The 21581-nt window shown below is 55.4% G+C and overlaps 1 protein-coding gene across 1 annotated transcript in view; it reads left to right on the top strand.

Moving 5' to 3' along the window:
- The window catches only part of TGM2 (transglutaminase 2), a 35779-nt gene extending 21944 nt beyond the window's left edge, over nt 1-13835 (top strand). The window contains exons 5-13 of the mRNA XM_054045265.1: nt 1061-1189; nt 2108-2285; nt 4080-4215; nt 4588-4691; nt 5657-5899; nt 6293-6565; nt 11052-11212; nt 12340-12476; nt 13110-13835. Of these exons, the coding sequence (XP_053901240.1) occupies nt 1061-1189; nt 2108-2285; nt 4080-4215; nt 4588-4691; nt 5657-5899; nt 6293-6565; nt 11052-11212; nt 12340-12476; nt 13110-13266 (1518 nt within the window). The 3' untranslated portion in view covers nt 13267-13835. The remainder of the gene's footprint in view (nt 1-1060; nt 1190-2107; nt 2286-4079; nt 4216-4587; nt 4692-5656; nt 5900-6292; nt 6566-11051; nt 11213-12339; nt 12477-13109) is intronic.
- The last annotated feature ends 7746 nt before the right edge of the window (nt 13836-21581 follow it).

Below are 21581 nucleotides of genomic sequence, written 5' to 3'. Positions count from 1 at the left end.
GGGTGCTGTGTGCACACCCAATGGTACAGTCAGTGCCGAGAGCAGAACAGTGGGCGCCGAGGGAATTTGGGCAGCTGCTGAGGATGTCAGTAGGGCCCAAATGGTGGATTCAGGCTCCTAAAGTAGCAAGAGGCACCCAGATCCCTTGGAGGATCCGAGCCTTTTCAGGGAAGTCTTGTGACTCCTGTGAGGATGATGGGCTAAGCAGCTGGGTTCCCACGGATGTGTGGGGCCCGGCCATGACCCGGCTTTCCAAGAGGCATCCCAGCTGCACGCCAGCAGTCTGCTCAGTGCCGAGGGGGGCAGGCTCAACGCGTTCATTTTCCATGCTTAGCCTTGAACTTTGCACACACCAGCTCCTTATCTGCACAAATGGACAAAAGCAGCCAGACGCCCTGTCCCCCTCCCCCCTTTGCACAAGCCCCAGGCTGTCGGATAACATTGCTCTGAAATGTCAAGGCCTCCCCATTGCAGAACTGCTCTCACAGGTGCCTTGAGGACAGGGCACCAGTCCCAGTCAGCCTGTCGGGCTCTCTCTTTCTCCTTCCAAGTGCCCCGAGCTGCCTCCCTAAGTAAACCTGCCGAGCGTTTCTCAGGAGCCTTGGCAGGGAGCCGGGTGCGCACACAGCAGAGCAACGGCCAGGAATGCGCATTCTCCCTGATGTTTGAACCAGGGAGACAATCAGCGCCTGACCCCCCTGTGCTGGTCCTGGCCATGGCCCGCACACTAAGGGGCAAACTCCTGGGGGGCCCCCAGCTACCAAGACAGCTGCAGAGCTCTGCCGCCGGAAGGGTGGGGCATGGGGGCAGCCCGCTATAGACGATGCTGCCCCGGGCTCTCCCACACCCTCGCCACGTTTCCTCCTTGTTACAATGGAACGGGGAGACAGACCTAAGGCGAGGGAGGGGCTGGGCCCCCGACACGTCTCATGCCCTGGGGTGCAGACTTTTTATCCCTCCCAAACCTAGTCCCAGTGCTGGGCTACTCGCCCGCCCGCCCAGGGAGGACAAGTAACTCCCGGGCTTCACTGCGCTCCTGTCTCTCTCTCCACCACACCAGTTCGAAGATGAAATTGTGGACATCTGCCTTCAGCTGCTGGATACAAACCCCAAATTCCTTCGAGACCAAAACCGAGACTGCTCCCGCCGCAATAACCCCGTTTACATTGGCCGGGTCGTGAGCGCCATGGTGAGTCCAGGAAACTTTCGGAGTAGGCCAACAGGCAGCTTTTTATCGGCTGGCTGCTCCGCCCATCCAGTGGCCATTCCTCTCACTCATCCCCAGAGCCCATGTATTCCCTGAGCTGCCCCTGGTTAGCCAGCCAGCTACACCCCTGGGTATTATGGGCACCATTAGACAGTGGTGACATTGACCGCTCAGCCCAGCTGACGGGCTGTGGTCTGTCTCATTCTGTATGTAGGGGCTACCTAGGCACCCCAGCAATTTTTCACATGGTCCGCACAATTGAACCACACTCACCCCACAGCAGGGAGTTGTGGGGGTCACAGAGCCACTCAGGTTTGGGGGCCCTGTCAAACATGGGCCTGGGGCAGACTACCCCTTTTGCTCCCTCCTAGTGGCCCTGCCCCCAACTGGCGTTACTGCCAATGGTACACACCGTGCAATTGCATAATGTGAATACGGCTGGGGGCGACCACCATTGCAGTGGTAACGGTGAATGTCAAGGGCTGCAAACAGCCAGTGTTAGAGGCAGGTTGATTTTCCTTTTAAGAGGGTGATTGTCTGCAGCTGCCTGGGTGTTGGGAGAGGTCCCTGGGGGATGGGTTAGGAGGCAGAGAGCAGGCAAGGGGAATAAAGGTGAGTGACCACGTGGCTCTCTCTTCCTCTCATGTATAAAATCTCCACCCATCTGTCAATCCATCCACTCATTCTTCTACCTCTATCTATCCCTAAACCCATCCATCCGCCCTTCATTGGCCTGTTCTGTTCATCTACCAGTGCACGCATCTATCCACCACTCCTCCAGTTATGAATCCGTTTCTCCACTGATCTCTGCATCCGGTCCAAACTCACACCCACAGCTTCCCTTCTGACTGGTCTTTTCATGCCCTGTGCTCACCAGGAATCTCATCGGTTGTGTTGCAGGTGAATTGCAATGATGATCAGGGGGTGCTTGCAGGGCGCTGGGACAATAAGTACGAGGACGGGGTGAGCCCCATGTCCTGGATAGGGAGCGTGGACATTCTCAGAAGGTGGAGGACGTACGGATGCCAGCCAGTCCGATATGGCCAGTGCTGGGTCTTTGCGGCAGTGGCATGTACAGGTGAGGAGACCAGCTGACATTTCCCCCTTCCTCACAGGACTGGATCATTCAGATTCCCACCCGCTCCTCACATTGCAGGGCTCACAGTGACCCAGCTGACACTGGGGTGAGACAGGAGTAGCTCCGCTGAGGTCCATGGCGTTAGACAAGGGAAACCAGACTTGTTCAGCACAGGTCAGCAGGGGAGAGTCGGCGCCGGGCTGATTTCCTACCAGTTACTCTCTGTGTTAGTCGAATTAGTCAGGAAACTGCAAACATGATAAAAACACCTTGGTTTCTCAGTTACTTCTCTCTCTTGTCCCCCCAGCACGCAGTCACCCCCCCAACAGGGCGCAGCGTCATGTACTACATCAGGGGTTCTCAAACTGGAGGTTGGGATGCTTAGGGGGTCGCGAGGTTATTACAGGGGGGGTCACGAGCTGTCAGCCTCCACCCCAGACCCCGCTTTGCCTCCAGCATTTATAATGGTATTAAATATATAAAAAGTGTTTTTACTTTATAAGGGGGTCACACTCAGATGCTTGCTATGTGAAAGGGGTCACCAGTACAAAAGTTTGAGAACCACTGTACTACATGAATGACAAAGAATAGTTTAAAATAATGTAATTAATCCACAGAGACTGTTGAGAATGTGAATGATTGACAGAAAATTCATTGGCCTTCCCCCATGTGCACCCAGGGACAAAGTCTCATGTCACAGCAGTCTAGATCAAAGGTAACTTTACCAATGTGAGGGGAGTCAAACTGGTGCAAATCAGAACAGAATCCGGCCTTACATTTTTCAAGACACAGATACATGCACGCACTTATTTTTCTTGGGGACAAAGTGCCTGAGGGTTTGGCCTTGTTCTCCTGGGTACATAAACAGGAGGAAGAAAATAGCTAAAACATACGTGGACTTCTCAGGCTGGCCCACCCCTACTGGTGGCCTTCAAAACTTTAGAACTACCGATATATTCGAAGGGTGCCCCGTTTATGGTAAGCAGCAGCTAGGAGATGAAATAAACTGGTTGGATGTTAAATTCTACCTGTTCCTGGAATCCCTTGAAAGCATTTCCCCAGTCTCTTTTGTGCCCTGTTTCTAGTGAAGTATCAGAGCTTGACAGACTGTCAATGTCACTGAACATCCCTTCCACCGGCTGGAGCTCTGGCGCCAGCTCAGAGAGGGGAACAGACGCCGCTTTCAAGCACAAAGCCCCAAATCCTCTTCATGCAGGCAAAGAGGGCGATTCTCAGTCAAAGCTGAAGGCAGAGATGATGTTGTTGATCTAAAGGAAAATCTCTTCCCTGGTGTTTAGGCTCCTGGAAATCAGGAGACCCACGTTTTCTATCCTTGGCTCTGTCACTGACTTGCTGGAATGGGTATGATAGAGAATGTGACGATTGCTCCCCAGTCCAGCCCTGCCAGGCGCCAGCGCACTGCTGGGAGCACTTGTGTTCTGAGTGTCATGTCGGGCAAGACCTGCTCTGTGCATGGCTAGACAACATGGTGCTTAAGAAGCTGTTGGCCACCTGGCACCATCATTGTTGCCTCCCCTAGAGCATGTATGAAATTTTGGCCAAAAAAAAAAAAAAAATTGGGTTGCTGTGGCCACGCCTGTCTGTGACATGGTCTCTCTGGGCTTCCACACAGCAGGCTGGGCACATGGTAGGACAATGCTTCCCTGCATTGCAGAGAGGTTGTGAGGCTCAGGGAGTGGACAGCACTTGGAGAGCCTGGGATGGAAAGGGATTCCAATAACCAGTCACCAAATGCACCGGGCTTCACCTCTCCCCTTCTCACTTCCTCCCCAGTCCTGAGATGTTTGGGAATACCCACCCGCGTGGTGACCAATTATAACTCCGCCCACGATACCAACAGCAACTTGGTCATTGACCATTACCTAGACGAAATGGGAAACCTGCAGAAGACATCCAAAGACATGATATGGTGAGTAGCATTCACGGCAAGGGACGCTGTGCTTCAGGGTGAAATGCTCATCATAATATCCCGGGCTACATGAATACTGCTCAGTACGGCCTGCCAGGAGCGGGGCTATGCAGGAACGCCGGCCACGTTCTCCCCTCAGTTACAGGCAGATCTCATGCAGGGTTGAGGCCCCCGTAAGATCAGTAATGGCACTTGGCAATGCCCCCCTCAGCAAGCATTGAGCAAGGGGCAGAGGACAGTTTCTGAGTGTCCCTCGCAGACAATGCTGAAAGCTGTGACGCTCCAGGACAGGCCCCTGGACACCTCCTGCGTCAGGGATGCAGACGACATGAGCTTTCAACTCTCTCTCCCCTCTGTTTGCTTTCCTTACAGGAATTACCATTGCTGGGTGGAGTCCTGGATGACCCGGCCCGACCTGCCCCCCGGCTATGATGGATGGCAGGCTTTGGATCCAACTCCTCAGGAGAAGAGCGAAGGTAAGGAGACGCTAGAGGCCGGGGGCCTGATGCCTGCCTGCAAAAGCCATCAGCCCCACCTGGTTCGGCCCGTAGCCCTCACCGCAGGACCCGTTTTATTCTCTAAGACAGAAAAATAGCGCACTAGCCCTGCTCCCAACCTAGGTTGTGGGGCCCCCTGGTCTCCAGCAGCCAGGGCCACCGAGAGCGGGTTCAGGCCCAGGTGAGAAATTTTTTCGGGCCCCCCAGCAAGGGTGGACTGGCTAAACAGGGCCGACGAGGGGGTGGGGAAGCCGGGCCTGGAATTTTTTCGGGCCCCCCAGCAAGGGTGGACTGGCTAAACAGGGCCAACGAGGGGGGGGGGCCAAGCAGGCCCAGAATTTTTTCGAGCCCCCCAGCAAGGGCGAACCGGCTAAACAGGGCCGACGAGAGGAGGGGGAAGCCGGGCCCCGGGCCCCCTTCTGGACCGCCAGGCCCCGGTAATTTGTACCGGCTTCCCCCACCCCTCGTTGCCCCTGAAGGCAGCGTAATGCTCAGGACTTTCCCCAGCCTTGGCAGGGGTTCACGGGGCTTGCTTGCCCTCTCGCGGTCTTCTGCTGCAGCCCTAGGAGAGCGTCCCCCTGCCCTCTCCTGGCCCTTCAGCCCCTGGCGGAGCTGGGTCCTTGTTTATATTCCCCCAGCTGGGAACCGTCAGAGCCACTCACTTGATGCTGCGCAGCTGGGTCGGATGATTCCCAGCACTTGCCTGCCGGGATCGTCTCCAGAACAGAGCTGGCCGCTCCCCAGCCCTCCCGGCTTTTAAAGGGCAGGCTGCCCCGTTACAGAGGCCAATTCCTGAGTGCTCACTTCAGTCCAGTCCAGATGGCGTATGGCACGCGCCCACCATCCAAGATCCTGACTGGCGCGGCTCACCCAGGCCGCATTCCCATGCGCACGGACCGTGCTTGCTAAACGCGGAAGACTAATGCAGAGTCCTTTCTCCTCAGGGGCATACTGCTGCGGGCCAGCTCCAGTCAAAGCCATCAAGGAAGGTGAACTGAGGCTGAAAAAATACGACATCCCGTTTGTCTTTGCGGAGGTCAACGCGGACATGGTTTATTGGGTGCTGCAGAAGGATGGCTCCAGAAAGAAGACCATCCACTCTTCTATCGTAGGAAAGAACATGAGCACAAAAAGCGTGGGCAAAGACGCCAGAGAAGACATTACCCACAACTACAAGTATCCCGAGGGTATGTGCTGCTTGTCGGACAGGTGCCAGCTGGTGATCATTTCTTCTGCCGATTTGTGGGCAGGAACCATGCCAGTTCCCACTGAGCTCATAGGATCAGAGAAATATGGGACTGGAAGGGACCTCAACGGGTCCTGATGAAATAGAGGTAGAAAGGAAGGGCAAAGCAGATGCAGCTTGGGGAGGTCTGGCCACTGCCCAGTGAGAGAAAAGCCAAGTGCTGGGGGATAAATGGGGAGAACTCAGGATTGGATAAGAATCATCTAATTAATAAAGCATCTGATTGGTCGAGCTGCAGGGGTCTCATTCAGGACGGTTGTGGGGAGAAGGGCAAAGGCCGCTGGGGCTCCTGTGTTGACCTACCTGGTAACAATGATCTTTTCACGCACTGCAGGATCCGACCAAGAAAGGGAAGTGTTTGCAAAAGCAGAACTCCAGAAAAGTCACCTGACTGAGGAGGAGAAGGGCGTGAGCATCAAGATCAAGGTGTCCGAGGGCATGAACAATGGCTGTGATTTTGACGTCTTCGCGGTCATCAGCAACAACACCGAGACCGAACGGCTGTGCAGGCTCATGTTCTGTGCCCGAACTGCCAGTTACAGTGGAGTCATGGGCCCGGAGTGTGGGATGAAGGATCTTCTGAATGTCATTCTCCTACCCCATGCAGGTAAGAGACTGGCTCTGGGAATGATACTGGAAATAAAGCAGGGAGAACGGAGCGGAGAAAATACTCTACTTCCTGGACCAGCCGAGCTCTTTTAAACCCAGTGGCAGCGTAGTGATTTATACCAGCTGAATATGCGGCCCTCTGTAGCTGTCCATCCCTCGCTGTATGTATTGCAAAGCACGGCACAGCTCAGCATCCTGTGTGTATCCTACGGCCGGATCTGAGACAATAGGGGAGATCGCAGACAAACGTTGTAGAGTGTTTTCTCCATTGTGGTAGAACTGGCATTCTGCCGAGCTCATTCTCAAACAGTATTTGGTACTGTGGAGAGGGCAGTGTCTGTATGGTACAGAGGGACTGACTTTGAAATCAGTGCACAGAATGGTGCATGTCTACCTAGGAGTTTAGCTGCTCAGCACCAGGGCATCTAAGAACCTTGGAAGATTTAATGTTTGTGTTTTCAATGAAGATCTAATTATTGAAACCCTTGTTCCTCCCCCTGCCCAGCTGTTCGAGTTTTCCATTGATCAGTATTCTGGGAAAGCTGAGTCAAATGAGTGAGTTTTGTACTTGGACCTGAAGGCGACGAGACTGTGGTCATTCCCATGTGCTCTGGGAAGGCCAGGACTGTCCGGTGGCAGGCGAGCTGCCAAGGCAACTTTGCCCTCATGCTCACCCATCTCCTTCTTGTGGCTGGCAGTGCCTTTGTCTCAGCAGAGCGTAGCACTGATGGGCAGTCTAGGGCAGAAATGCTATCTAAGAATACACTGCCAGGAAGAAGCTTGCCAATAGCATGATAGCTGTATCATCCCTTTTCTAGGACATCATAGGCCAGAAGAACCTCACAGCCAGATCTAACCTGGCTGTCATCCCAACCACTACGTTTATATGCAAACTTTTGCATACAATTTGCACCCACAAATGGGATTTGTGGGTGCAAATCAAGCAGGCATCACGTTGCATGGACAAAATCCAATAATCTAGATGGCACCCACTCATCCCATCTGTTTATGCAAATTCTGGTTTTAGCTTGTTCAAAGTTGGAGCCCGTTTTTGACAATTTGGCCCAACATATTGTGGTTATTGACTGCTGAGACTCAAATCAACTCCGATTAACACAACCCTCATTCCAGACTGGCACTTTTCATTGAATTGCTAAACGAGCTGTGAGCTGAGGACAATTTTCATTCTGAACATCAGGTTCCTGCTTTTTCAGTTTGTGCCACAGTCGTGTGTGCGTCTACAGATGTTATTTTACTTAATTAAATTATATAGCAAGCCGCCTGGGTCATCGGTTCATACAAACTATGGGCTGGCGCAGTGCAAGAATTCAGTGTTTGTGTTTAATCCCGTAAATAATAAAGGTGCCAAACATACCTTGGAGGCAAACTACCAAGATAATAGCACCTTGAGGCTGTTATTTCCTCTGGCCCGGCTCCCAGCTGAGACACGTAGGTGGTGTTTATCCTGGTAGGCAGCCGCCAAGCTGCATTAGCGACTTTCACTATTGCCCGGAGAGGATTTTGAAATGGCGGTGCGGCAGCCTGCCTCTACGTGCAAGCCCCCATGCAGGCGGGTTATTTGATAGGCTCCGGCTCTCTGGGCTTCTGCTCTATGGCCAATGCAGCTTTCAGTGCTTTTCTGCTATTTATTGATTGTTGTGGATGTTGTAATCTTTGATGAAAGGATAAAGAACGTTATTCAGGTAGCAGGGCCGGAAATGGATTTGGAGATGGGCCAAAGCAGCGTCTGACTCTCTCCAAATGAGTTGGGCTTATCCGCATTGATCTCTCTTTCTAGGTCTTCATATCGCACTCATCTGTCCCCTCTCAGAGGAGTTTCTCTCTCACTATTTCTGCATTCTATTTTCTCTCTCATTAATACATTTTTATTTTGAAAATTCTGACTCAAGCTGCTCCACTCATTGGTATAACCAGGTGTTCCCAAACCCATTTACAAATGCGTGAAGTGTTAAGCCAGGTTTTATGGCTCCCAGGCCCATCTGGACCTGGGTTTTACAGCCCTGGACCCACGCTCAGCTGCTAGAAACCCTCTTAGTGCAGACACAGCTTAAACCAGCAAAAAAGTGATTTTGCCAAGTGAAATCAAGCTTTCCTCAAGTGAAATCATCTATATTGCCGGGGATTTCACAACCTTTCTAGATAGGACGGCTAAACACCAGAATAGATTTATAGCTTGAAAGTTTTTCCTGGAATGTTAAGCTCTGGAATAGTCTACCAAGGGAGGCTGTGGAATCCCCATCACTGGTGGTTTTTAAGAACTGGTGGGACAAACACCTGTCAGGGATAGTCTAGGTTTACTTAATCCTGCCTCCATGTGGGGCCGGGAGTAGATGACTTCTTGAGGTCCCTTCCAGGCCTCCATTTCTATGGTGTAAATTGGGAGTAACTGCACCTAGGTCAAAGAGTTACTCTGATAGTTTTACAGCAGGGTGAGATCAGAATCAGTCCCTTTGGTGATGTAGCTGCCTCTGGAGTGGAACGCAGCAGCTGTTGAACAACGCACAACAATGCTACCCAGTGGTAAAGGACAGGACGTGAAGAAGAGCTGAAGCATCCATTTGAACGTGTGCAGTGAGTCCAACAGGGAGCCTTTATTCAAACTGGCATTTAGCCAGGATAGGTGGTGCTCACTCCTCGACTCTGACAAGAAATGCAAGAAGTTCTTTAAAGGGGACAGCTTGTCAAGACCTCAGTTTTACATCTGGTCTAAATTCCATCAAAGGATAGATGCCTTTTAGATTAAACAAACTAATTGCAGGAAGGTTAGCATAAGGTTTCTCTTTTAAAAGGTTTCTGCTCTATCTAAAATGCTAAACTAACACAGCTCAATAGAGAACAGAACATGCCGTATCAACGTGCATTTGGATTTCCCTTTCCTCACAGGGCATGTTTGCTAAACCTCTTATCCTTTTTCTCTTGCGCTGCTCTGCTCTCCTTCCCTGAGTGTAAAAAAGATCAGAAAGAGGTCTTTAACCTGGAAAGTGCTTTTGAATCCTTCTGGACGAAAGACTCCATAGATGAGAAATTTGCTATTTCACAACAGACACTGAGGCCTGAGCTGACGTACAGGTCGCCGGTGTTGGCCAGAGTAGACAGGCCTAGAGGATCATGCCCAGAATCCAGCTCTCCTGAGCACCAGTGCTCCGCTTTCGCCAATACTCCATGCTGCCTCCTGCCACCCAGTGCCCTGTGGGGACCAGGGTTCCCCGGCTGTCAGGGTTTTGCAACTTCTCTCCAGCTCCCAGTGTTGCTGCTGGAGCTGAGCGAAGGGGACTGGCAGCCCGGCGTGCCCAAAGCCTGCCCCCGTGAGTGAGGCAGCTCCGCAGGGCTGGTTCTTGTGGTAGCAGTTGGCCTGAGCGCTGCTGTGTCGCTGCGGTCACGCCGCCCTCCCCTGCCCCGACGTTGCCTGTCTGTGGCATTCATCGGCAGAGCTCCATGTGGTGTCAGTGAAACCCAAAGGGGCGAGTGACGACTCACGCCCAGCACTCTCGCTGGGGGAGCCCCGAATTCCAGTCATGGGACTAAGAGACCATTCAGCATCTCCCTGCTATCACACAGCGCGGTCACTGAGCAACCCCATCAGCTCCCCCTCCGAGGGGCCTCAACCTGCCCTAACACCGCAGGGAACCGTTGCATTTGCTTGCGGCTTTATCGGGCTGGCCAGAAGCAGCCCGCGGACCCAGAACTGGGTCAGCACCAACAGAACCAGCGGGGCTCACAGGCCCTACACACCTCTGTCTATAGCCTTCCAGAGACTAGGGATTTGTCTGGAAAATGCCAGCAGTGTAGGGGTTAACAGCAGCTGAATGTGAATCCCTGTTTAGTGGTGGAAGTTATGCATGAAGATTAGAGTCACAAACCAGGCCTGTATCTCATCAGATAACACAGGACTCATTCCTCTGTTTGCAATCACTTCCACGGTGCCCCTACACTGAAAGCACCCCACACCCAAGATCTGGGGGCCCCGGGCTGCTGGCGTAGCTGGCTGTAGCTTGCTCTACTGCATGGTTCTTGAAGAAGACACTCAGCATCATCCCTTGCTATACCAGTGCTACTCCTGCCTGCTCCAGGCTTCCCAAGGCCAGCTGCCCTGGGCACAACCCCTTTGGATTTCCAGTTCCTCTCCTCAGCCTTCCTGCCAAGGTATTGCCATCAGACTTTGCCACTGTCTCTGGGGACAATCCCAACCCTGGAAAACCAGACATTGCACCACGCTCAGAGCCAGGGTGGGGGGCGGCTCCTCCCACTGACGTGTGTCTGTGGCACCTGCTTGTGCCAGACCTGAAATCGCCCCCTTTTCTCTGTCATTTCCATCCCTGACTGCAACAGCTGCAGGGAGACAGCCGGCCCCAGACTAGGCGATGGCCCAGCCCCCAGCTCAGTGATCCGTGGGCACCAGGAAGCCAGAGGGAGTTGGGCTTTAGGGGGACACTAATCTGGATCTTTTTCACCTTTCTCTCCAGAAAAGACGGTGCCCCTGCGTATTCTGTATGAGAAGTACGGCAGCTGCCTGACCCAAGACAACATGATCAAGCTGATGGCCCTCCTATTTGAATACCAGACGGGAGATATCGTCCTTGGGGTCCGAGACATCTACATAAAGAACCCGGACATTAAGATTAGGGTAAGGGCTTCAGCACGTCCCCGTCCTGGCACTGCTGAGCACGTGTCCAGTCCCTGCCCAGCTCCGCAGACGTGGAGGGGACTGGGACACATTCTCAGCCCAGTATCCTTGGTGTTAGCCAGGCACAACAATGGAAGAGATGCAGCTTGCAGCATACGCCCCCCCCCCCTTCCCCAGTGCCTGGTATTGAACTGACATCCCTGCAATCAGCCGCGGGAACCAGCCTGGCTCTGCTGCTGCCCTGGGAGAGCGCCTGCCTCTGGCAGCCCTGCCCTTGCGCCTGCGTCCCAGTGCACACGGGAGTTCGATGCAGTGCCAAGTCAGAACTGAAAAGCATCAGCACCTCCCTGGGCCCCAATCCTGAGACCGAACTGCCAGCCCCTTCCCACGGCTCCCCACACCCAGTGCGGCCCGTTTCACCTCACGCAGCACCGGAAAGGAGGGGGAGACCCAGCAGCCTCCCGCTCTCCCCCAGGACCTCTGAGGGGCTATTGGCTGAGCGGCTCCCATGCAACGCAAGGGGGCTTGAGCCCGCCGAGGGGACACTGCAGCATTGCTGAGCAATTCGGGGTACAGCCCCGTGGTGTGGGAGGAGGTCAGGTGCCAGCTGTGAGGGCAGAGAGGAGAGACCGGAGCTGAGGGGAGCAGGCTGGCATGGGCAGCGCTGTGAGGCGTTTGCAGCAGGGAGGTTATTGCGGCTGTCAGACGGGCAGGGTGCATTGCCAGAGCTCTTGATGACACACACACACAGCCAGTAAGCGCAGAGCCAAGCCAAGCCATGGGGCCAGGAGCCGCAGTAACCGGCTTTGTCTCACTAGAATCAATGAAGCAACTAATGCAGACACGGCCTGCCATGCGTGGTGCTGCTTCACGGCTTCACTCCGGGCGAGGGGCGTGTGTGTGTCTGGAGCGTTATACACTCAGTCAACTGGTCAACATTAACTAGAGCACTGGAAGGGAGCGTATCTGCACACACACACACACACGTGCACACGTACACACACGCGCACACACAGTACACACACACATACGCACACACGTACACACACATACACGTACACTCTCTCTCTCTCTCTCATGGCAAAAGGGACTTCACTGAGGATCCAACTGGTTTCTTTTCAAAACAGGTTTTAGGGGAGCCAATGCAGCAGCGGAAGCTGGTGGCAGAGCTCACCCTGCCTAACCCCCTCTCGACCCCTCTGTGCGGCTGCGTGTTCACCCTGGAGGGGGCTGGTCTGACTGAAGGACTGAAGACCCAGGAGCTGTAGGTGTTTTCTACTCCCACTGCGGGGTTGGGCTGCTGTGGGGGGGCAGGGGCCAAGTTTGACTTTCGAGACTCGGTGAGAACTTTGCACAGGGAAGGCGCTTGCCCCTCCTCCAGTCCCACCTCAGCCAGGGGGCTGCCGTGGGGACGTGAACTCTGTGAGAGATTGCAGCTGCTCCTGCCCTAGTGACAGTCACTGAAGGGACTGGCGGAGGAGGGCTGGCGGGGGAAGCTCAGAGCATCCCCAGACCAGCCGCCCCCAGCAGGGAATAGCGGAGGAATACAGGCCCAGCAGAAATAGCCGTACGGAACGGTCCGGGGGCATTTGGCTGCAAGCATCCTGAGAATCGATTTGCTGCAGTTCACTGAGGACGCTCAGTGTCATCTCCGATATTAAAGGGAAAACTCCCCCCCACCCCCAAACAGTTTGTTTTGCTGCTCCCCAAGGATCTCCCCTCAGGCTGGTGCTGCCTCTGAGGACCGAAGGGACAGGCCTGTCCGGTGTCCCCAAGGCTCTAAGGAGATGGGCTCCCGACAGGGCCACGCATGGGTCTGGCAAAGGTACTTGCTAGTGACCGAGTGACGCTGGCGGGTGGTGCTGGGGTTTGCTGATTTTACCTGTGCCCCCCACAGTGCCAGCCCCGTTGAGCCGGGGCAGGAGGCGAAGGTCAGGGTGGACTTGACCCCCCAGCTGTCTGGCCTGCACAAGCTCGTGGTGAATTTCGAGAGCGACAAGCTGAAGGGAGTGAAGGGCTATCGCAACGTGATCGTCGCCCCGCTGCCCAAGTGAAGCCGCCTGACCCATGCTCGCCTGGCCCTGCCGACGCCGACATGAGCCTCTTCTCAAGAACTAACGACGATTCCCACAGAGACCAGAGACCTCGCCTCGCCCTGCACAGCCAGTCCCAGACGCTGGGCGCCTCCGCCATTCACTGGGTTAAAAAGAACTTCCCTGACCTCAGCGGCCAGCCATTGACCAGACCAGCTCCTGGAGCTGGCCGCTCCTGCCAGAAGCACCTGGTGCAGCCCCCACACCCCGCGCGTCAGACACTTCCCCAGTCGGCCACGGTCAGACAGCAAGGACCAAAACAGTCCAAGCTGACCCCCCAGTCCCATGCAGGGTGACCAGACAGCAAATGTGAAAAATCGGGACAGAGGTGGGGGGTAATAGGAGCCTATATAAGAAAAACACCCAAAAATCGGGCCTGTCCCTATAAAATCAGGACAGCTGGTCACCCTAGTCCCAGGCCTCCTCACACACATTTGATGGACCTCTCAGCAGCATTACCAATGGCCCCCTCAGCTGAGCGGGATGAGTCCAGATTGAATCATAGAATCATGGAATCTCGGGGTTGGGAGGGACTGTCACGGAGTATCGGGGAACTCAGGGCCCTGCACCCCCGGCTTCCTGCGATTCACCATGACTCTCAGCCAGCCAGTAAAGCAGAAGGTTTATTTGGATGACAGGAATACAGTCCAAGACAGGTCTTGCAGGCACAGACAACAGGGCCCCCCCTCAGTTAGGTCCAGCTTGGGGTCCCAGGGCATGCCAGCCCACCCCCCTTGGGGGGGTCAGAGCCATCTCTGCCTCCCAGCCATCTCTCCAGCCTCCTTCCAGCCTGCTTCCAGCACTCTCTCTTCAGCGACCCCTCCCACAGCCTTTGTTCGGTTTCCCCGGGCCCCGGAGTCACCTGACCTCCAACCCCCTCCTGGGTTCTCATGTTACAAGCTCAGGTATGTTCCCTTGGGCCGGCTCCCATCCCCCGATGCAGACCATCCTAGTCACACTCCCCTGTCAGCATTCCCACACCCCAGCAAGAACAGTCCCAGTTCGTCACATCTCTCCCCCCTTCGAGACCGAACTGAGCAGGGTCACTTTAGCCAGTGACCTGGGGAAGTTCGAACCTACCCCCGTTCCCATGGATGCCCCCGCATCCCTCCAGTTCCTTGGTGGGAGTTACACCAGGCCCCTTCCGTTCCACGCCCCCCCTTAGGTCGGGGGTGCTTGATGGCACTCGCAGTTCGCATGTGGGAAGGTTTATGCGGCCTGTGCCCTTTTCCCACCCCCATACCTCTGGGGTTCCAACTGGGCTGTGGTTTTCTCCCAGCGCTCCAGTCTGGAGGTCTGTGCTTTGGGCTCTCTTGGTTTAGAGCCGCCCTTTTAACCTTGGCCACCCTCTGGAAAGGATCCTTTATGCTGGGCAAGGGTCCTAAAGCTGTTTTCCCCTTGTCCCAGGCCTTCCTCCCCCTCTGACAGGGGTCACAGGATCCGCAGTACTGTCGGACAGTAACAAAGACCCCCGGCCAGTAGAAGCTCCGTAGCAGCCTCTGCTGGGTACGCCAGGTTCCCTGGTGCCCTGAGAGGGGAATATCATGGGCCCGGCACAGCAGCTGGCGGCGATACTTCTGGGGTACCACCAGCTGCCTCCTGATCCCCCCTGACTCCATTTTCCCTGGGGGAGCCCATTCTCGGTACAGAAACCCCTTCTCCCACAGGAACCTTTTCCGGCCACCTCGTCCCATGGTCTGTACCGCATTGAGGTCGGCCAGGTCCCTTATCTTCCGCAAGGAGGGATCTCTCTGCAACTCGGCCTGGAACTCAGCAGCTGGGACAGGGATGGCCACCTGCTCTTTCTCGCCCGCTGGGTTTGAAGCTGCAGCCTCCCTGAGCCGTGTCCCTGGGCGTTCCCTCCCCACCAGGTTAGGGTCCTGCGCCTCAGGCAAGGCACCCCCCCCCAAGGCCAGGGCGCAGGGCCCCTCGCCGGCTCTGACTGCGGGTCACAACCAGTGCCTTTTGGGGGTTGCTTGGCCAGTTCTCCAGGTCCCCCCCCCATCAATACCTCAGTGGGCAAATACGGGTGTACCCCCACATCCTTGGGGCCCTCCTTGGCCCCCCACTTCAGGTGTACCCTTGCCACGGGCACTTTGACTGGTGTTCCGCCCACCCCCGTCAGGGTCAGGTAGGAGTTGGGCACCACCTGATCTGGGGCCACCACCTCGGGCCGGGCCAGCGTCACCTCTGCGCCCGTATCCCAGTATCCATTGACCTTCCTCCCATCCCCCTCCAGGGGAACAAGGTACTCTCTCCGGAGGGACAGCCCCGCGCCCACCGTATAAACCAAAAACCCTGAGTCTGGGGCATCCAGCCCCCTAGAGGAGCTGGCCTGGGGCCCTTCTCTCTCTTGAGCAGTTGATAAGCTGCCAGCCCCTCTTGTGTGAGAAGCCTGCCCCTCGTCCGTCTGGGCCTCTACCAAGTTAACCCTATGCGGGTTCGGTCTGCTCAGTCTGTCCTTGAGCTTGGGGCACTGGGTCCGAACGTGGCCTCTTCGGCCGCAGTAATAGCAGCTCATGTCCTGTGGGTCCCCTCGAGCCGGTCGGTTATCCCTGACGCTGGGCATTCCCCGTGGGAGGGGATTCCCCATATTCCCCCTTTGGGAGGTGCCAGGGTGACTCTCTCTCTGCATCGCGGCGGGCCTGTTCCTTTGGGGCTCCTCCCTGCCACCCCCTGACCGGCTCTTTACAAACTCATCAGCCAGCTGCCCGGCGTGTCGCGGGTTCTCTGGCTTTCTGTCCACCAACCACAGCCTCAGGTCGGATGGGCACCGCTCATACAGTTGCTCCAGTACCAGCAGTTTAATCAGGTCCTCCTTCGTCTGGGCCCCACCAGCCCACTTGCTGGCGTATCTTTCCATGCGGACGGCTAGTTGCAGATATGAGATCTCAGGGATTTTATCTTGACTCCGGAACCTTTCCCGGTACATCTCAGGAGTCAGCTCAAACTCACGTAGCAGGGCCTTTTTGAATAGTTCGTAGTCCCCTTTCTCTGCCTCTCCCAGTTGGCGGTACAATGCCACGGATTTGGGGTCCAGTAAGGGGGTAAGGACCCGGAGTCTGTCCGCGGGATCCACCCGGTGCAGCTCGCAGGCCGTCTCAAAGGCCTCCAGGAAGTCATCCATGTCCTCCCCCTCCTTGTATGGGGCCATGATGCACTTATCAAAGCTCCGTGCAGTCCTGGGTCCCCCCTCACTCACCGCAGCCGGGGGTTCGCTGCCCTTCAATCTCGCCAGTTCCAGGTCATGCTGACGCTGTCTCTCATTCTCCTCCCGTTCATGCTGTCTCTGTCTCTCTTCACGCTGATGCTGTCTCTCTTTCTCCTCCCGTTCACGCTGATGCTGTCTCTCTTTCTCCTCCCGTTCATGCTGACGCTGTCTCTCTTTCTCCTCCCGTTCACGCTGATGCTGTCTCTCTTTCTCCTCCCGTTCATGCTGTCTCTGTTGTTCACGATCCTCCAGCTCTCTCAGTTTTAGCTCTTTCTCCCATTCCAGCCAATTCCGCTCCCCGGATGCCGAACGTCGCCGGGAGGATCCTCTGCTGGCCGGCGGGCTTCGCCGGGGGGATCCCCTGCTGGCCGGGGGGGTCACGGCGTCCTCGGTATTTGCTGGGCTCCTCCCCACCCTTCCCCTAGGCATAGGAAGGAGGGGTCTCGGGAAGCCCTCAGCAGCCGGCTGACCACTCCCAGCTGGGACAGACACTGGTGCCTGCGCTGCATTTGCCAGGCTGCTTCCCTGAGACACAGGGATCAGTTCATTCGCGCGATCTTCCGCCTCCAGCTGGGCAATGAGCTGTTCTTTGGTGAGCCTCCCAATGCGCAGCCGCCTCTGCTTGCACAGCTCCACCAGGTCGCTCTTAAGCCGCTTGGCATACATCTTCCTGCTGGCCACACACCGGCCTGTGTGCTCACAGCTCCCCACAGTTCCCAGGGGGACCCCTAGTGTGCCAGCCCTTCTCGAGGTCACCACCTCTCTGCCAGGGTCGAGCTGCAGACTCCTCCGCCCCTGGGACCACTCGCTGCGATCCCCCCGGGGGACCCTGTTACTGCAAAAGTCCTTCTCGCTGGTCACACACTCCCAGGGGTAATAACCGTCTCTCTCCCACTCTTCAGCAGGCCTGGTCCCCGTCAATCCCCCTTCGTTTTACTGCTCCCCAGTCACTTACTGCAGGAAGCGCCGTCCACGGGGTGCAGTAGATCCCGCCGCTGCCACCAGTTGTCACGGAGTATCGGGGAACTCAGGGCCCTGCACCCCCGGCTTCCTGCGATTCACCATGACTCTCAGCCAGCCAGTAAAGCAGAAGGTTTATTTGGATGACAGGAATACAGTCCAAGACAGGTCTTGCAGGCACAGACAACAGGGCCCCCCCTCAGTTAGGTCCAGCTTGGGGTCCCAGGGCATGCCAGCCCACCCCCCTTGGGGGGGTCAGAGCCATCTCTGCCTCCCAGCCATCTCTCCAGCCTCCTTCCAGCCTGCTTCCAGCACTCTCTCTTCAGCGACCCCTCCCACAGCCTTTGTTCGGTTTCCCCGGGCCCCGGAGTCACCTGACCTCCAACCCCCTCCTGGGTTCTCATGTTACAAGCTCAGGTATGTTCCCTTGGGCCGGCTCCCATCCCCCGATGCAGACCATCCTAGTCACACTCCCCTGTCAGCATTCCCACACCCCAGCAAGAACAGTCCCAGTTCGTCACAGGGACCTCAGGAGGTATCTAGTCCAACCCCCTGCTCAAAGCAGGGCCAATCCCAACTAAATCATCCCAGCCAGGGCTTTGTCAAGCCGGGCCTTAAAAACCTCCAAAGAAGGAGATTCCACCACCTCCCTAGGTAACCCATTCCAGTGCTTCACCACCCTCCTAGTGACATAGTGTTTCCTTATATCCAACCTAGATGCAGTCCCCCACTGCAACTTGAGACCATTGCTCCTTTTTTTGTCATCCGCCACCACTGAGAACAGCCGAGCTCCATCCTCTTTGGAACCCCCCTTCAGGTAGTTGAAAGCAGCTATCAAATCCCCCCTCACTCTTCTCTTCTGCAGACTAAACAACCCCAGTTCCCTCAGCCTCTCCTCATAAGTCATGTGCTCCAGCCCCCTAATCATTTTTGTTGCCCTGCCCTGCCCTGGAGAGGATATGATCAATCTACACCAAAGCAGGACTCCACTCCCTGTCCTCTGCCATGCCCAGCTGCAGGATCTGCCTCTCCTTGGAGGCGGCATTTACGGATAGACTGGGATCCTCTCAATGCACCGGGCCCATCTAGAGTGCAGAGGCCATACTGCAGAGAACGCAGGGCTCCTCTTCCTTGCAGGTTACCCCCCATGTCCCACAGGCAGGTGTCACGCCCTTAGTGATGCCTGTATTTTTAGGGCTGGGTGTTAGGGTGGCCTAGAAGCTCTCTCTGAACCTCCACCTCCATGTGTTGTTTGTGTTTATGCGACATACACACAGATGTGGCGTGTCCACCTGCCAGATGTGCTTGTGGGTTTTGTTCACACAGCCAATGCACGTCCTAGGCTCCCAAGCACAGCTTCAGCACTTGCTTTGAAAACGTGGCCCTCAGAGCCTTTGTGACCTCAAGTCACCTTCCACCTCTGCTCAGTCCCCAGCTGTTTTAGCAAAGCCTTGGCCGCCTGCCCCTGCCTCCCAGCAGCCCAGGCGGGCCAAAGGAAACGGCTTTAGACAATCGGCAATCCCCCTAGACTCTCTCTGTGCATGTCTCAGCTGTCTGGGGTGCGCTGTATCCTGATCGGTGCAGGGGCACTTGGAGAACAGAGTGGAAACCTCTGGCGAAAAGAGCGAGGAAATGAACAAAGCAGCTGGGCGATTTTGGCTTGGCAGGGCAGTCAGACTCACCTAAACTCCTGCTGCTGTAAAGCACGAGGGGGCAGACAGGTGACTTAACCCGACGGGTCACAGCACCTTCCAGAGGCCCGGTCTGGAGTTCCCACTGAGGCTCACGGAAGGGTTCAGCATCATGCAGGATCAAGCCCTGTATACGTGAACCTCTCCACGCCACCTAGCCCAACGTGCTAAACAGTCTCTTCCCTCCCCCAACCCCCCAATGAATCCCTCCCCCTGAACCTGCAATAAATCCCCCCAACAGATTCCTTCCCCCAACCCCCAATAAATCCCCCCAACCCCAATAGATCCCTTCCCCTCAACTCCCAATGAATCCCTTCCCCCGAACCTGCAATAAATCCCCCCAACCCCCAATAGATCCCTTCCTCCAAACATGCAATAAATCCCCCCAACCCCCAATAGATCCCTTCCCCTCAACCCCCAATGAATCCCTCCATCCCTGCAGAAGAAAAGGCACCTTGGAGGGCAGGGGGCTATTGTGAAAGGAGCATCTCCTTGCTGTGGCAGGCACCTGGGCCTTGGCAGCAGTCCCCACGGGAATGGCTGGGGGCACCTGGCACATCTCACGGTCCTGGTGGCGCACCGCCATGGGACATGTCCGCTACATCATTCAGCAGGGAAGCGGTTAATAAAAATTGGCTTCGCCTCCAGATGTGGGGAACATGATCTGATGATTCTCGCTGCGGCCGCTTACATTTGTAATGGGGTGTGGGAAGCATTAACCCTTCCCAGTCCTGGGGCATTCCTAGCAGCCCTACCTGGCATCTATGCAAATCAGGAGGCATTTTAACAGGTCTGGAAAGTTTGCAGTTTCAAAACCACCACTTCTTCTAGAACTAGACACCAAGTAGAAACCTCTCCTTTCCCCCAGCTTTACATACTCGACTGGGAAGCTGAGCAGAATTGATAAACTAACCCGCAGGAAGACAGACACTTTTATAACAGGATTGCACGGGGTCAGCATTATTTTGTACCAGTTCTCAGTGCCGGGAAAGTGCTTTTGAAACCAGCGAGGTGGAAAAAGGATTGTATAATGTGAGCAACAGTGTGTTTGTTTTCAATGCCTATTCTATGTAACCTCTCCTGTACAGAGAGGGTAGTGTATGCGCTTTTCTAACCGTTTCTACTAATGTCACGGCAAACACTGCATGCCGAGGACTGGACATGACACTGACATGAATTCACTCTGTAAGCACAGAATAAAGAGTTTATTTTTCACTTTCAAAATCCGACTTGCTGCGTTCTCAGCCTCCTGCGCCTCGGGGGACTCCCAGTAATCTCTCTCTGTCTGTCTTACAGCCGGCTGGGAGCAGGGGTGTTTTTCCACTAAATTAATATGAAATTGCGTTTTCTGGCCTCCCTAGGTGAATTAATGCCCCCAGTAAAATGCTGGGCCAATGGATTTTTTTCTATGTCAATTCATGCAGGAATCCAAACAAGCCACTCTCTGATTCCCCTCTAAATAGCTCTCTCCCTGTTTCTATAGCCGCAAAGCCAATACATTCAATGGCAAAAGACTACACTGACAGAGAGTCTCAGTTGCTTGGTGGTCAGCCATCCCCTTGCAGAACGCTGAATTGAGCAAACCTCAAACTTTGGAAAACCAGGAAGTGCAGAGTTAAGGTTGCCCATGCAACCTTAACTCTGCCCCCCTTCAGCTATGCCCCAACACGTCCCAGTAACACACATACTGTTATTCTGCCCACCCCAGAGGTGCTGAAATACACAAGCTCCTCACCTCCTTCTACACCACATTCAGCCCTCCCCAGGATTCCATCAAACATTATTGAAGGACAAAGGGGTGGGGGGTTGGGAAGGTTGCTCACACCAGTTTCCCTCCCTTCCTCGGGAGCTGGCAGCAGCCAATGAGGATTGCTGGTGTACACGCCAGGTGCAGTCAGGGGGTTAGGTGTGCCGACACTAAACAGCGGAGGCAAGAGCTGGACCTGCTTGGTAGAGGTGTCTGCAGAGGAGGAGATGTGTGGGTTACTTTGTGGAGTGTGACAGAGCTGTGATTGTGATAGGAGAAAATTCACGTTTTGCAATGTGTGAAAGCAAAGGGCAGAGCACAGGGGCGGCTCTATGTTTTTTGCTGCCCCAAGCACGGTTGTCAGGCAGCTTTCGGCGGCACGCCTGTGGGCAGTGAGTTGGTCACGCAGATTCGGCGGCACGCCTGTGGGCAGTGAGTTGGTCACGCAGATTCGGCGGCATGCCTGTGGGAGGTCCGCCAGTCCCGCGCCTTCGGCATACCCGCAGCCAAATTGCCGCCGAAGCCGTGGGACCGGCGGACCTCCCGCAGACATGCCGCTGAAGGCAGCCTCACTGCCGCCCTCACAGCGACCGGCAGGCCGCCCCCCTGCGGCTTGCCGCCCCATACATCTTCTGGATCCAGCATGCATCATGTCAGTGTTGAATTG

The sequence above is a fragment of the Malaclemys terrapin genome, chromosome 12, assembly GCF_027887155.1.
Source record: "Malaclemys terrapin pileata isolate rMalTer1 chromosome 12, rMalTer1.hap1, whole genome shotgun sequence".
NCBI classification, from domain to species: Eukaryota; Metazoa; Chordata; order Testudines; family Emydidae; genus Malaclemys; species Malaclemys terrapin.
Note: the sequence above shows the minus strand (reverse complement) of the source record. Positions and strands in the feature narration are given on the sequence as shown.